Here is a 15,001-nt window from a genome sequence, read left to right as displayed (position 1 = left end):
GCAAATTGGTATGCTGCAACATCGCTCTCGACATCAGCTTCCAAGATTAACTTTATTGCAGGGCTGTCAAGATGAGCATCCTATCTCTGTACTACCGAATCGGCTATGGAAAACAGGGCCTGCCATGGATCGTGCAGTCACCTGCTGTATGGACAGCGGCCGGCTTTATGACTGCCTTTAGTTTTTCCGTCTTCCTTGTGAGTATCATGCCCGTCTGTCTGTACGAGATGCACAACTGACAACGTCCGAAGGCTCAGTTGTTCATCTGCACACCAGTATCACGTGTCTGGGATATCGAAGCCCAACCCGATGGATGCATTAATGCTGCCATGTTCATGGTCATTTCGGGTGCCATCAATGTCGTCACTGATATTGTCTTGTTGATCTTCCCGTTGCCTTTGATATGGGTGATCAAATTCAACAAGAGACAAAGGAGTAAGTCGACGTCTTCATGTCTCTATGAACGCTCATTGTTGACCGTCCCTTCAGCGGCTCTAGCAGTCATTCTCTCTATCGGCGTCATCCCGGTCATAGCCAGCACCATGCGCCTTTGCGAGATTGTCATGTCGGACAGTCCCATCAGACCAGGAAGTACATGGCAAGAAGTCGATTTCAGCTGGTACGCCTTCGCCTAGCCCGTTCTCTTTACTAGTAGCACTTTCTGACAAATGAACCGCAGGGGCTGGTCTTGGGTTCCAGTATGGTCCCAAATCGAGGTTGACATTGGCATTCTGGCCGCCTCTCTTCCCTCACTGTCCCCTTTACTCAAACATGTTTTCCACTGTCCCGCTCGAGCCACCACACCTTCCGAGGTACCCACTCTACCAGGATACCGCGGGAGTTGGGGAGAAAAGAACCTGGTCAGCATGGACGACGAAGACGATATCGAGAAATCGCCATGGGACTTTGCATTACCCGAAGAGAAGAATGGCGCATTCGATTTCGATGTGGAGAGGAGATTGACCGTTACGGAGATTGAAATGGGAAAGGCTATGGATATGGGGAATAGTTACTTCGATGATACCGCGTCGGAGGTCGAGGAGAGAGAATCGGTAGGTAGACCGAGTATAGGGGTCGCAAGGACGGCGGATGTTCATGTTCTGTCTCGAACCGGGGTGCCGAGGCTAATAGAGTATAAGAAATTATGACATTACGTTACAATGTTTGCCCTGTGGCCCATAGCGCACTATCTGTTGGTTAGCTGGCATGTACCTTATGTACGTACCGATGCTTGCTTGCAACTGTTTGTAGCAAGCATACTTGCCTTTATAGGCAGTTCTCATCTCATGTTAGAGTAAATCATCAATTCATCTCATATCTACTCACATCCAAGACTATCTGGGATGGTTCAGGGATGGGACCTTCATTTCTTTCGTCTCGTGGTGCATCATGTTAGTGTAGTCATCAGGTGGTATACAGGGTGTTAGTACAAGTCTTCTACCGTCAAAGGGCTTCCGACGCTTCACCAGCGTCCGAAGCTATCGAACGCGGAGCTGAATTGAGTAGCTGGGTCGCGTCAGTCACAATCCTCATCATCACACCGTATGCGTGCGTTCACTTACCGTACCCACTCGTGACAGCGCATTCGCTCGCCTCAGCTTTCTCCATCGCCTTGGGCAGCCACTCCCTAATCTTCTCTTCCCTGTTGTGGTGACTCGGGTGCGTGCTCAGTATCTGCGGCGGCCCCGCCCCACCAGCCTTCTCCATGCGCGTCCAGAACTGCATTGCAGCTTCTGGTCGGTAGCAGCCCTGCGCCATCATCAAGAGACCAATGTAATCGGCTTCAGCTTCGTGCTTGCGGGAGGCGGGCATGGAGAGGAAGAGGTCGAGGAGCATTTTGCCCGAGTAAAAGGAGACATCGAAGAGAGATAGGGCGAGAACACCGAGGAGGATCAGAGGCGCTTGAGACATGCGTTCACTGTTCTTTGGTCAGTGCATGCTTCATCGGTCCGAGATAAGAGTACTAACGCAGTGTGATGCGCAACCACGTGCGCAATCTCATGTCCCAGCACGGCTGCAATGCCATCCTCATCCTTGCACAGAGGCAGAATCCCCGTAAACACAAAGACCTTGCCCCCCGGCGCTACAAACGCGTTCTGTTCCGGAGACTTGATGACGGTGACCTCCCACTGCAAGTCTTTCAACCCTTCGCCCTCGGCATACGGCAACAAACGCTCCAAAACCCTCTTCACCTGCTTCACCCGCGAATCGCTATCCGGTAGTATCCTGCCTTGGTATTCTTGCCGCACTTGCTCTACGGATGACCGTCCCAGCGCTTCTTCGATGCCAGGCGAGATGATGTTGAAGCGGCGGCGACCAGAGACGGGCACTTCTTCGAGATTGTACAGGTAGACTCCGCCAGTGCCCACACTGATCAGACCGACGTCACGGTAAAACGTTGGGCGGGCAGCCCAGCGAAATAGGAGACCGGAGAGGCCACCTGAGGGAGAGTTGAACCGTTTGTATTGCTGGCCACTGCGACCGAGTTGCTGGTAGGCACGGGATTGTGGAAGGCTACGGACATGCTGGATTGAGGGTTGAGACGTGCGAGGTAGACCGCGAATGGGTACGAATCGCGGTCGTATATGGTACATGGCGGCGTTGATGCGGTGTTTGGGTGAGGTTTGGGTGAGGTTTGGGCGAGGTTTGGCGATGAGATGGGGAAGGTGACGTGCATACCTATGAACTCCGCGGGAATGCCAAGACAGCCACAATTCGCTCCAAGGTCGTCAGCATTGGTCATGTTCGACTTGCGTGACGACCGCCTATCGGCCCAACAGACGGACAGGAACTCCAGTTCACATAGCGCAGTGTAGGGATCTATTTAAGGAGGTACAAAGCCGTTTCACCTACTTCTCCATAGGCTCACAGGCGTCATCTTGCATCGCGTATCGACAGGCTTGGAACATGGAAAAGTCGTAGCTCAATACGTTGAGCTAATACCGGCGATCCGCAACGTTCCCGTCGTTTACTCGCTCAGTGTTTCCAAATTCATTTCGGGATGCAACTTAAATGATACTCCTAGCTTCCGTCCAGATTGAAGTGGCCTTAACAAACAGATCGGACCTCGGGAACATCGAATGATGCGGCTACAACACGGTCACTTTACAAGAGGAGAGCTAGAGGAACAAGACTTTGAAGGTGGCAACACGTCGTATATATTGTCGCAATACTGTCGCTGCTGACAGCTTTTCGCATTGCACTGTAGTGGTGGTACTTGCTCCTTCGGCTCCATCTTGCTCAAACTATACGTAGGCATACTCTACGTGAACTTCAAGGACGCAGGCATCGGGCTTGTAGGGGACAGGCTCAGGGAAGGGAGAAACCATTGCCGGAGAGGTTGAGCAAGGCGTCTCAGCAGCAGAAGACTCAGCCTTAGTAGGTGTAGCAGACGCAGTGACCACGGCAGACGAGGTAGGAACGACGGCAGAAGACTGGGTGACGGCCGCACTGGTAGCGGAAGAGGCGGCAGCAGAGGATGATGAGCTGGTGGCACCGCACGACGGCAGAGGTGCGACACTGTCGATCTTGGAGACGACCCAGGATGAAGCATCGTCGGTGTAGAGTTCAAAGTAGTTCAAGTGGTCGGCCACAACGTTTCCGCCGGCGCAGACTGGGTCGCCGGCAGCACAGTAGGAGCGAAGGACGGGTGCGTAGCGATTGAGGCGAGCAAGATCCTCCGGCTTACGCCCGTTAGACTGCTTGTCGGCACCGTCAAGCACATTGTAGGGCTGGTTGGCGGTATGCATCACGTCTCCCCAGAGGAGAGCCGCGGCGACTGAAACATGTTAGGAAGGACATTGCCGTAGTATCGTCGAAGTCGCTTACCCGCTTTGCCTGCAGCAGAGTTGATGTCTAGGCCGGTCGAGACGAATGTGCATCCACCCTATATCGCAGTACGTAGTTAGCACATGCCTCACGGGTGCCCGGTTCTCGCGTGATGCTTACCGGTCCTCCAAGCACATCTCCGGCCACGTGAGCTCCCTCAGAGTACCCATTCACCACAATGTGCGAGCAAGGGCACTTCTCGTTGAAGGCGGTGATCTGAGAGATGCCATTGCGAGCGCCCTCGGCAACTTGGTTGCAGTAGTCTCCACCAAGGGTTACATCAAACTGGATGTCAATGTAGTCGCAGCTCTTGCCCTGAGCAGTCAACTTGCCGCAGGTGGCTTCGACGAAGGGGAAAGTGCGACCGTCATGGTATGGGGCGTCGTTGCCACGAGCCATGAATATGACCACATCGGCACAAGTTGCGTCGAGCTTCGGGGGCACGGTTTGCGCAGCAGCGAGGGCGGAGAAGGCGCCCAGGGCGATGGTGTTGCGAATACTGAACGACATGATTAAGGATTATGTTTGTATAGTAATGTACAGCGATTAGAGAGTGTGGAGGTGGAGACCGCAGGTAGGGCTGGAGCTGCAAAAAGAACGTGATGGGCCTTTTAGGGGTACCTGGGGTATCACATTGCAGCAAGAGGGGACAGCTTTAATACATGCAGTATACGAACACGTTAAATTTGATCGTTCACCTGGGCGTCAGCATCGCTTACGGTGGAGACGTCTATACGAGCCTGTTGTGGTTCCATCCCTTTTGCCCTGCATAGGTGCCCGAACAATCGTTGCGGTTGCTTGCATCCTCGAGCCACAATCTCGTTAGAGGATTACTAGAAGAAGAAGAAGCTACCAACAGCTGTGTTCTGTTGGCGTTAGTCCTGCCGGTAGCCCAGCCATAAAGGGATAGAACAGCATCAGTGCCACCGGGTATTCTGATATCTCGGCAACCCCTACAAAAAGCTTGGTACTTGAGATTTGGATAACACGGCAGTACGACAAGATGTATTCGTACATCGGCATCCCGTTGTTCTGCACATGGTGGGTCTCGATGAACGCGTTGCTTCTCAGCTAGAAGATGCTCATGTCACAGCAGCCGTGGTGACATAGCGACGTATCAGAATAGAAAGCGCCTCGCGACTAACGACGGCGCACAATCCTTGTGACTATGGCGCCTGAGTCCCATGAGTCTTTTGGCGACTGAGCCTATGTAGACGCTGTTCACGACTCGCGTCTGTACCTACCTTACAGTTCTCCGTCGTAATAACACTCCCATGGCAATCGGGGTTTCTTCCAATCATGCTAGTCGAGGAGTAGAACTTTCAAATATTGCCCAGCTAGGTCTTTCCAGGGATCTTGCACCTCATCCCACGACTTCCAGTGATCAACGCGCCAATAGGATTGCGATCCTTGAATAATCCAGGGGAACTGATCCCGCTGGAAGATAGCATCCGTTGCCGAGCCTGGAGATTCCATTTCTTAAGTTTGAGCATCTCGAGACTACTGTTGAGGCATCCATCAGAAATGGTAGTAAAGTGCTCTGGTCAGACACAGAGCGGAAGCGACTTGCAAGACCACGGCCCTCGCGAAGGGTTTATTTCCAATCACGTCAACGTACCGTCGAGACTCACAGACTTCTTCGTCCCCTTCGTGTTCGAACAAAATCTGCCGTTTTTGCTGCCTCTAGAACGACCTAGTTTTCTCTATCCAAAACGCTCTCCACGCAGGGTCGCACTGAGACTTTTTCAGTGTTTCGTCGTCGCGTTGATAGTACCGTCCCCCAAAGGCCGTCTCAGGTGCGAGTTCCAGCCCAATGCGATGAGAAAAGGGAGTGGCGTACTAGTATCTATCAATCACACACCGAAAGAACTCGGAATCTATCACCAGTTCAGCTAGCATCTAAAGCTTGACCAGATTTAGGAAGAAAGCGAGATATTTTAGCATCCGCGAGCACGACTCTTGATAGCTGTTTTTAACCAATTTTTGGACCGGCGAGTTCTCGTTCTTCTTCGAGCCATGATAAGTGAGCCCTAATGGTCGCGAAGACGCACCCAATGTACTATCAGCCGCAGTTCTACTTTGTAGAAAAAGAGTAGCCTGCATACTTAAGTGTTAAGATTAAGTAGTAGTAGTAGTACCTAGGTAGTACCTAGTAGAGCCATACGACAAGGTTCTGATTATCGTAAACTTGTTGCGTCACTCCGGCATCATGGATCTCTCCGGTCATATTCTCTTTAGCAAGACTTGACTCGCTGTAGCGGGCATCGTGGCTGCTTCTTTACGGTACTGATATCCGCGCGCGTTGCAGGACAGACCTCGGAAGCTGGAAGGCGCGCGCACATGATTGGCTGGGAGAGGCTGTGGGGTAACTCCGCCAAGTCTACCACTTCGCTGCGAACATCACCCTATTGCCACGAGGCTTTGTCCTAAGTAAGATGCGCAAACAATCATTCTGAAAGCCAAACCCAGAACCCATTGCGCGTACTGCGTTGTCTGAGCTACGTACCTAGGCATTCAATGCGCGAGGCTGGCTTCCGAGCGTTGCTTCAAGCGCAGTGGCAGAGCGTGCCGTATCCGACGTACTCGCCTCGCCTGGCCCGCCGGCAATGACCGCTGCGGCGGGCATCTTCCCGCCACCGATCCCCTCCTATTACCTCATAAATTCGGAAAACTGAGCTTGCAAAATTCGCCAAACTCGATCTCCCGCAAGACGTGACTCAGCAAAGTATGGGTCTGGGGAAGCAGAATCCTGGGGTCGACTGACCTTGCGGTCAAACATCATTTTTGCCGTGCAACAACATGGCCGCCATTGGACCGGATCCGCCAACTGAAGAGTTCAGCCAGATCGAAGAGGAGGATATTGCGCCAACCAAGCAAGAAGTATCTTCAACCTTTGATGTCACGAGAGTCGCATCTACCGAGCCGCCTCCCAATGGCGGATGGGTGGCATGGTCACAAGTGCTAGGTGGGCATATCATCACCTTCTTCACCTGGGGCTTCATCACATCATTTGGTATGTTCCAAGCGCACTATACCTCCATTGGACTGTCGACCGCGTCCAATATCTCATGGATCGGTGCACTCACCGTCTTCTTCCTGCTGTCCATCCCTCTTTGGTCTGGCGCCGCGTCAGACACCGGTCATTTCAAACTTGTTCTGCGCGTAGGCATTGGGCTATGGCTGGTCGGCATCTTCATGACAAGTATCTGCAAGGAGTACTGGCAGTTCGTGCTTGCGCAGGGGTTTTGCATCGGTTTCGCAAATGGATGCATGTTCGTGCCCATGGTATCCGTGATCTCGACATATTTCGATGCGACAAAGCGGAGTTTTGCAATTAGTATCACGTTATGCGGGTCGGGCACTGGTGGGCTAGTTATTCCGATCATGCTCAACAGGTTGATTGGTCGCATCGGGTTTGGATGGGCGGTGAGGACGTTGGGCTTCATGGCGCTGGTCATGCTATTGATTGCTGAACGGCTGCTAAAGAAGCGGCTTCCACCAAAGGTTGCGGTCAAGATGCTCGAACCGAGTGAGCTCAAGGATCCGGTCTTTGATCTTTTCGTAAGTGGTCTGATTCGACGAACCCGGGACGTCTTTGCTAACGTACACAGATTCTCGGCTCCGTCTTTTGCTTCGCAGGTCTTTGGTTCGCTTTCTTCTATGTAAGTAAATACCGCAATCTTCTTCAACCACATAGCTGACCTTACCCAGATCAATGCTTTCGCTCGAACAACGTTGGGTATGACGTTGGAAGAATCGATACCGCTCCTCTTGGTGCTAAACGGCGTCGGCATTCCGGGACGTCTGTTACCCGCGTACGTTGCTGGCCGCTATTGCCGGCCATTGACCATCAGCCTGATCGTCAGTTTCGTCACTGCTCTTCTACTATATTGTTGGATTGCGATCACTTCGACAGCAGGAATGTATGCCTTTGCGGCGCTTTACGGCTTGTTTGCTGCAGGCTTGCAAGCCATGTTCCCTGCAACACTCGCCGATCTTACCCTGGACAACAAGAAAATCGGAACAAGAATGGGCATGGGGTTTGCCTTGTCTAGTTTTGGTTGCCTTATCGGAGGTCCTGGTGGAGGTGCGTTGGTTGAGGTTGGCAACGGATCCTATCTGTATGGACAGGTACTTGCTGGCTCATGCGGTGTATTGGGCTTCATGTGTTTCTTGATAGCGGCATTGATACATAAGAGGCAGGCAAAGCTGTTCGATGGCGTCTAAAGAGGTGTTGTGGCGACTCATGTCCTCAAGGCTTTCGGCCGATGTCGTGAAGCGTTGCATCACATTCATGCAAAATGGGAGCCAAGATCTCGCCGCCCTGTCATTGCCTTATTTCCTCGCAAAAACCGCGAAAGCCAGAACGAAGAAGCTTAGATGGAAGGAGGTAGCCATTCATAGCATTGGGTCGTGTTTCTCATGCATGTTTTGTACACTACCTACGTTCGCCCGTTGTTGGCCCTTCCGCCAGACTGTGGAACGCGTTTGAATTATATATCTACGTGTTTATTCGTTCTCATAACACTTTGAATATGACCTAAAACACGCCCGGAATAGGTGGCCCCCAGATCTTGAGCGCCTGTGGCCCAGCAGGAACATGCGATACCTCCGTCTCAGCATTGACCAAATCGCCATCCGCATAGTGCTCCTTGTAACGCTGTTAGTATCATGCCAATCAAATTATGACAAGTGTTGCCTACCAATATGAACTCGCTGGTATCAAACCAGTAGTCAAAGACTTGACTTCCGAGGACATGCTGTTCCCGGTTAGCAGTTCGTCCACAACCATGGAGTTGATGTAACCAACTCTTCCCACACCCCAACAACTCTCGTATCCTTTCGACTCAAGATAGTCATGGCCCAAATGCTCGACGTCGAAGTCATGGGTCTCAAACGCAGAATGCGCAACAGTAGGTTCGTAGTCCGGTTTGACCCGCTTAAAGAAGAAGGCATGGTGATCCGTGTACTCCAAACCACGATCGACATGGAAGAAGCCTGTGATGGGCTTATCGTCTTTGTACACGATGTCCGATGGAGCGAGAGCGAGAGTCTTGGTTGACCAGTCATACATATGTTCATACGCGCCATCTGGATATGTCACACCGTAGTGACCCCAGCGATGAACGGGAGCTGGGCCGAGCTCAAAGCGCTGGAATTTGCCCTTTCGTGGCTTTTCGTCCTCGTAATTCACGACCAGTGTATTCAGAGCTGGCAGTTCGGCCTCACTCTTTTGTTGACCATGAATGAGATAGACATGGTGGCCTACAGAGTCGGTGAGCCTTAGATAATTCCCTCCTCCTCGAGCGTCGAGAGGTGCAACAGATGTAGATCGATCTATCTGACTTGCGCGCTCTAGCCCTTCTCTACCCTCTATTCTATATGCTGATTCTTTGAAGCTGCAGGTGGCGTGCAATGTATACGAGGAGCTCTACGCTATACACTTTGAAGAAGACTTGGAGCACAACTGTGACAAGAACGGTTGTCCTGGAGCGAAGGCGGCTTGGGCATTCGGTACGTTGGCTTTCTGTAGAACAGAGAGAGAGAGAGAGTGAAATGTATTGGTGGCTTGTGTGTCAATGGTGGAGCCTCATCGGCATGCAACACTAGTAATTCCAGCGTATCGTCGGTCGACGTACTACAGGTCAGAGGACTCTCGAGCAGCGACACGAATCATTCTACCTAGCATTTCATGGGCAAACAATGGAAGAACCACCGAAAGTGATCAAGACATGGCAACAGGACCTGACCATTGATCTTACAAACTACCACTATGCTGTAACGCTGGTGTCTGCTTCAGCTCAACAAATTATCGCACGCGTCAGCCAACCACTGGTAAGAGTGTAAATGGTTGCTCCACCCAAGTCTGCTCACTTTGTTGACGCTCAAGGTTGCTGACCACGTTCGCTGAAATGCCCAATCCTGGAAAGTGTTGGTTAGGCATCCTCTCACGTGATTCACTCACCACGAGTCACCAGCGTACTCACCAGCGCTTCCTTTCCTCTATATATACAGGGGCATACTCCTTCGTACATAGAACAACCACATGTGTGGGTAATGCGTCTTTGCGCGTTGGTCGCAGTTCCTTCCTAAATACGAAATAAGTGGAGAGGTTTCGCAAAGCCTTGCCAAATGGAGAGGCGACCACGTGCTGTAGGATCCTCCAGGATGAAAGCGCGTGTCGCAATGGCGGACCATATAACATCGCGGTCTTACTCTGCAGCTTCTGTTGAGACAGACGCTGTACGCTTCCCACAGTCATCGATGACATGTGGCACGACTGTCGACGCATGTACTGAAATTTCCGTCAAAAGGTGACTAGTCGCAGACATCACGACGGCTTCCCCAGCTTCATTTGCCGTGGGTTTCTCCCTTCGCCCTCGACCGATATCGCCCTATGCCAGAACATCAAGCAATCGACTAAGTTGTCGATTTCTAGAGTCCCGTCATGATTCCGTCTCCTTTATTGCGTTGGACGGTCCGCCGCTTCCAACCTTGGAAGGTTCGCTTAGAGCGAATGAAGCCGTGCACCGGACTGCACCGCATCGCGGGGTCGCCCCGGGATAGCGTTCGGCTCGTGTTTTGGATTTAGGACTATCGCGAGTTTTAGGCACACGCGAGGAATGCATAGTCTATACTTTGTTGGAAGAGAAGTTGTTCCATTGCAGTAAAGACGCGCGCCTGCTGGGCCGAGGAAGCGCCCGGAAAGCAACGAGCTCTTCGAACCCCTCATCACTTTCCGTCACTTTGGCACGAGGATGCCAGGGGAAGCACACGCGGGAAGGGCTGCAAAGCTTGGAAGCCAGCCGGTGATAGCGCTGACACCGCCACTACTGATTGGCCAACACCGTTGAATACGGGGTGCCTCTTGGCCATCGCCTCTAGCGGCCGCGTCTGCGGGCGGTGCGTGGTGTGCGCCCTTCACGGCCCTCGCCCCTAGCAGCCCAGTCCATACCGGAAAGACAGGAGACGGAACTACACATCAGCCATCTTGTGCCATATCTCATCGCATCCTCCCAGGTCTCAACAGTGGTGGTCCCACGGGTAGTCTCACAATGCCAAAGCGATCGGCTGGCTGCTTCGAGTGCAGGAAAAGAAAGGTTCGATGCGACGAGACCAAACCAGAGTGCAATACCTGCGTGAGGCGCGGAACAAAATGCCCTGGCTATCGGCCAGCACAGGCTTTTATTCTCCACAACTTCGATGCACATGGAGAAAAGCCATCCCTGATCAAGGAGGATGAGAATCGCTACAAGTACGCCAGTCAAGCTTCGTCAAGCTCACAAAACGACGCAACTTTCTCAAGCAAGGTCCTCGTACGCAGGGAAGATGCGCAAACGGAGCCTGAGGATGCGCCTCTGCCCAAGCAGGTCAGCGCAGTTGCCGCCGACAGAATACAGCATCTGGGAACCTTCATTGCCCTGTATTTGCCCAGAGCTGAGGGTCCGGCGTTGCCGCCCCCTTCAGCCCTGATGCTTGGCCTACCTACTATGCCCGCGAACAGCCCGGTACTCATGGCTGCAATTGATGCTCTCTCTGCAGCGCAACTGGCGGTGAACAACAGAAATCATCCGCTCATCCATCGCTCCAGGTCGCTATATGGCACAGCCCTGAGTCAGATGTTGCGCGCAATACAAGATCCAGTGACAGCACTCAAAGACGAAACACTGCTATCAACGTATATGCTCACGCTTTACGAGGTAGAAACGATCTCATCCAATGCTCTCGCTATCAGGTCTAACCGCTCGCATAGGTTTTCGTAGGTGTTACACAAGGTCATGGCTTTTTCTACCATGTCCAGGGACTTCTACATCTTCTTAAGCAGCGTGGGCCAGCTTCATTCGAGAGTCGATTGAGCATGCAAATTTTCCACGCCATACGGTACAATTCGGTATGAGGAATCGTATTGTCGTATGCTGCACAGCCTCGCTAATGCCTGCTAGCTGAGTATCGGCTACCACATGCGAAAGGCCTCAATGCTAGACAGCACGGAATGGTTAGCAGTGACTGCCAAAGCGGCAAAAGTGGATCCGTACGTGGCTCTGAACGACATCTGCATACACATCCCACGACTCCTGGAGCGCACGGACAAAGCCACCAGACCAGAATGTCCAAAGGAGGAGATTGATTCTCTCATTGAGGATTCGCAACAAGCCGCTAGCCGTGCTTTTGAGTGGCTCTCAACCTTTGAAAGACACGGTCCGCGATACGACACGGTAGACGTTGCCTTCATGGATGGCTTCCTGGATATTTGCGCAGACCGCGTATTCGATCCCGTCTTCTACTTCCACTACTTTGGGGCCGGCATTTGCTACCTTATCTACTGGATGAGCATGTTGATCTTGCAAGGCAACACATTCAAGTTGCTCCGGCAGCATCGACAACTCGATATGAAGCAATTGTACATGTGGGACCGCCAGCTCAGCAGCTATGCAGATTCGATATGTCGAAGCGTGCCGTACAACTGTCGGCCCGTCACTGGTTACACTGCAAAATTCGGATCATTGACACCGCTTATGGTTGCGAGAAAATACTACGAGATGAAGGGAGCACAGACCGAAGCAGGATGGTGCGCAAAAGTTTACATGGGCGCGAGAGTACCGGAGCTCTACCAAGCGCCCATCGCATTAGAACCTTTCGAGAATGTCAAGAAGACCGTGCAGGGCAACCCGCGGTATATTTGAAGGGTTCCGTGTAGACTATGACGAAATAAATAACGGCATCGCAGTTTTCTTCCTGTTACACTTGACAGAACTCTCCTTAATGACTCCGTTTGCAAGGCGTAGCTACTCTAACATGCGCATGTTACACTAAGTCTACAGCGTGGATCGTTTCGACGGAAGCTTGGGTGGTGCCACCACTTCTCCATTGGCGAGTACCTCAAGATGGGCCAACTCACAAGTATCGTTATGTCCTCATCATAGTTTGCAGGTTAGGGGTGGGCAAACTACCTATAGTCACTCAGAGGTCATCAACTATGACTTTCGTGTTCCTTCATATCACGCGACGCAGTGAAGACATCTTACACTCATACGGCGACTCATACCTGATTATAGAAGCTGCCTTCGATATTCTCCGCCGTCTCACTCAGAGTAAGTTTTGTCTACATTTGCTTATCATGATGCGCAGAAACCCATGTACAACAGTCAGCACCCGTTAAAGCGTCTACCCCCGAAGATAGCAATGACTCGTTACTCTTTGAAAGATACTCTATCTAAAGGTCAACAGCAGATATGATACAAGCTACAGTCATATAGAAGCCGTTTGCCATCAAGTTCAAGCATACAAGTCAAGCGAGTGCAACGGCAATGAGTGATTCAGTTGGACAAAGCGACTGCGAAGACTGAATTGGCCTATGGTTTACACGAAATGACATATGCTGTAGATATACATCTCCGGATATGCAAATGTCACACCTGTTCCTGTGCGATGCACGGTTTGAGTACTTTCCATTTGTAACATTGACTCAACATCTATGCAGTTGGTCTGATGCTAACCTAGGCCTGTACCTCCGTAACCAACTTGCCCGTGTTGCCACCCTGGAAAAGCATCATCCAAGTCTTGGGCACATCCTCAAACTTAGTCTTAACCACTGTCTCCGTTTCGGGCCCAACCTTGAGCTTACCCTCCTTGACTCCCTTGATCAACTCCTGGATATACTGACCAGCCTTGCCCGACTCAATAGCATCGATAACAATGAAGCCTCTGACCTCAATGCGATTGCTGATAATCTCGAACCAGTTCTTGACGCCGCTGTCGCCCATGGAGTTGTACGTTGCGACGGCGCCGCACGCAGCGATGCGTCCGTGGCGCTTCATACGACCCAGCATGAGCGACAAGATGTCGCCGCCAACATTGTCAAAGTAGACTTCTACGTAACCCTCCGTGGCTTTCTTAAGGTCAGCCTCGAAAGACGCGGCTTTGTAGTCGACGCAAACATCTGCGCCCAGACTCTCGACCCAGCGGCACTTCTTCTCACCACCGGCAATGCCGATGACGCGTTTACATCCAAGAACGTGCTTGGCGAGTTGCACAACCATGGAGCCGGTAGCTCCCGCAGCTCCGGAAACGACGACCGTGTCGGAGGAAGAGGCGCGCGCGATGTCGATGAGGCCGTAGTACGCGGTCAGGCCTGTTCCGCCGAGTGCACCGATGAAGTGCGTGGGGCGAATGCCGGCGCTCTCGTCGGCTTGGATGGGTCGAACGGCTTTGTTGGATACGACGGCATATTCTGTCCAGCCGAAGTCGCCCATGACGAGTTGACCCTTGGGCAGGCTATCGGTGCTGGATTCGACAATCTCGGCAATGGCGAAGGAACGCATTACTCCACCTTGCTTCACCGGCTCCACGTAGAGGCGCTCAGGGTCCATGTCTTTCTGGATCCTGTAGACACAAGTCAGTCGTGTTCTACGGGATTTTTTTGTGTAGTCAAACTCACCATCCTCTTTGTGCGGGGTCATTGGAGAAGTAGAGTACTTTGATGAGGACTTGATCAGCGGTTGGGCTTGGGAGGTCAATGGTTTGGAGCGAAAAGGTCGCGTCGTTGCCTTCAATGACGGGGTCGTTGAGTGGTGGGTTGGCAAGAACCCACTGGCGAGTTTGTTGGCCCGGCATCTTTCTGTATGTTATGAAATAGTGTTCTGTATGCAATTGGGTAGGTGATGTGGTAGTTTGCTGTCGAAAATGGAGATGATTGAAGAGAGCATGTACAGCGAGTACGAGATGCGGTCACCCTTTTAAGTACAACAGGAGCTAAACAGTCTCGAAGCTGCGGTGGGGTCTACTAGATCTTCCACGTTGATCCTGGACAACTTAAGCCCAGACGTAAGAGCATGTAAGGACTTGCTAGCTCTACTTAGTACTTGGCATAGAGTCGATTCGAGCTAATGTAGAGATGTTTACGGTGAACCTCGGCTTCTGGTGGTATCCAGTTTTCGCCCACTCTTGCGCGTAACGTGTCCATTGCGTGTAACAGTAGTCTTTCCGCTTTTCGTCCGACATATTTTAGATGAAGAATTACTGAATTGGAATGGTGATTGAGAAACGCATGCTTAGTGACGCGCTGTTCTGGTCATTGAAGAGATAGCGGGGTAGCTTCAAGTTCCCAGCAGCAAGCACGCATGTAGCAGGGGGGGGGGGGGGGTATCGAAGCACATTGCGCCGAAGCCATGCT

The 15,001-nt window shown here is 52.0% G+C and overlaps 6 protein-coding genes across 6 annotated transcripts; 2 read left to right on the top strand and 4 right to left on the bottom strand.

The window, feature by feature from the left end:
* Positions 1 to 1,155: 1,155 nt before the first annotated feature.
* Positions 1,156 to 2,594, bottom strand: J4E87_007108 (uncharacterized protein; the record flags this gene model as incomplete). Its single annotated transcript, XM_049378705.1, has 3 exons — positions 1,156 to 1,190; positions 1,563 to 1,918; positions 1,969 to 2,594. The coding sequence occupies 3 exons, from the start codon at positions 2,592 to 2,594 to the stop codon at positions 1,156 to 1,158; spliced, it is 1,017 nt and encodes a 338-aa protein (XP_049231367.1).
* A 651-nt stretch (positions 2,595 to 3,245) lies between these two features.
* J4E87_007107 (uncharacterized protein) lies at positions 3,246 to 4,338 on the bottom strand (the record flags this gene model as incomplete). The annotated part of the gene is made up of 3 exons (XM_049378704.1): positions 3,246 to 3,778; positions 3,829 to 3,886; positions 3,949 to 4,338. The coding sequence occupies 3 exons, from the start codon at positions 4,336 to 4,338 to the stop codon at positions 3,246 to 3,248; spliced, it is 981 nt and encodes a 326-aa protein (XP_049231366.1).
* Positions 4,339 to 6,627: 2,289 nt separating this feature from the next.
* On the top strand, positions 6,628 to 8,055 carry J4E87_007106 (uncharacterized protein; the record flags this gene model as incomplete). The annotated part of the gene is made up of 3 exons (XM_049378703.1): positions 6,628 to 7,389; positions 7,440 to 7,490; positions 7,540 to 8,055. The coding sequence occupies 3 exons, from the start codon at positions 6,628 to 6,630 to the stop codon at positions 8,053 to 8,055; spliced, it is 1,329 nt and encodes a 442-aa protein (XP_049231365.1).
* Positions 8,056 to 8,368: 313 nt separating this feature from the next.
* J4E87_007105 (uncharacterized protein) lies at positions 8,369 to 8,620 on the bottom strand (the record flags this gene model as incomplete). Its single annotated transcript, XM_049378702.1, has 3 exons — positions 8,369 to 8,479; positions 8,532 to 8,588; positions 8,615 to 8,620. 3 exons carry the CDS (start codon positions 8,618 to 8,620, stop codon positions 8,369 to 8,371), a joined length of 174 nt encoding a protein of 57 aa, XP_049231364.1.
* A 2,263-nt stretch (positions 8,621 to 10,883) lies between these two features.
* J4E87_007104 (uncharacterized protein) lies at positions 10,884 to 12,512 on the top strand (the record flags this gene model as incomplete). The annotated part of the gene is made up of 3 exons (XM_049378701.1): positions 10,884 to 11,528; positions 11,582 to 11,719; positions 11,772 to 12,512. The coding sequence occupies 3 exons, from the start codon at positions 10,884 to 10,886 to the stop codon at positions 12,510 to 12,512; spliced, it is 1,524 nt and encodes a 507-aa protein (XP_049231363.1).
* An 813-nt stretch (positions 12,513 to 13,325) lies between these two features.
* On the bottom strand, positions 13,326 to 14,442 carry J4E87_007103 (uncharacterized protein; the record flags this gene model as incomplete). Its single annotated transcript, XM_049378700.1, has 2 exons — positions 13,326 to 14,211; positions 14,267 to 14,442. 2 exons carry the CDS (start codon positions 14,440 to 14,442, stop codon positions 13,326 to 13,328), a joined length of 1,062 nt encoding a protein of 353 aa, XP_049231362.1.
* Between the last annotated feature and the right edge of the window lie 559 nt (positions 14,443 to 15,001).

The sequence above is a fragment of the Alternaria ethzedia genome (genome assembly GCF_023757985.1).
Source record: "Alternaria ethzedia strain BMP 0044 chromosome Unknown scaffold_19, whole genome shotgun sequence".
In the NCBI taxonomy this organism is placed as follows: domain Eukaryota; kingdom Fungi; phylum Ascomycota; class Dothideomycetes; order Pleosporales; family Pleosporaceae; genus Alternaria; species Alternaria ethzedia.
This window is presented reverse-complemented; position numbering and strand designations above follow the sequence as displayed.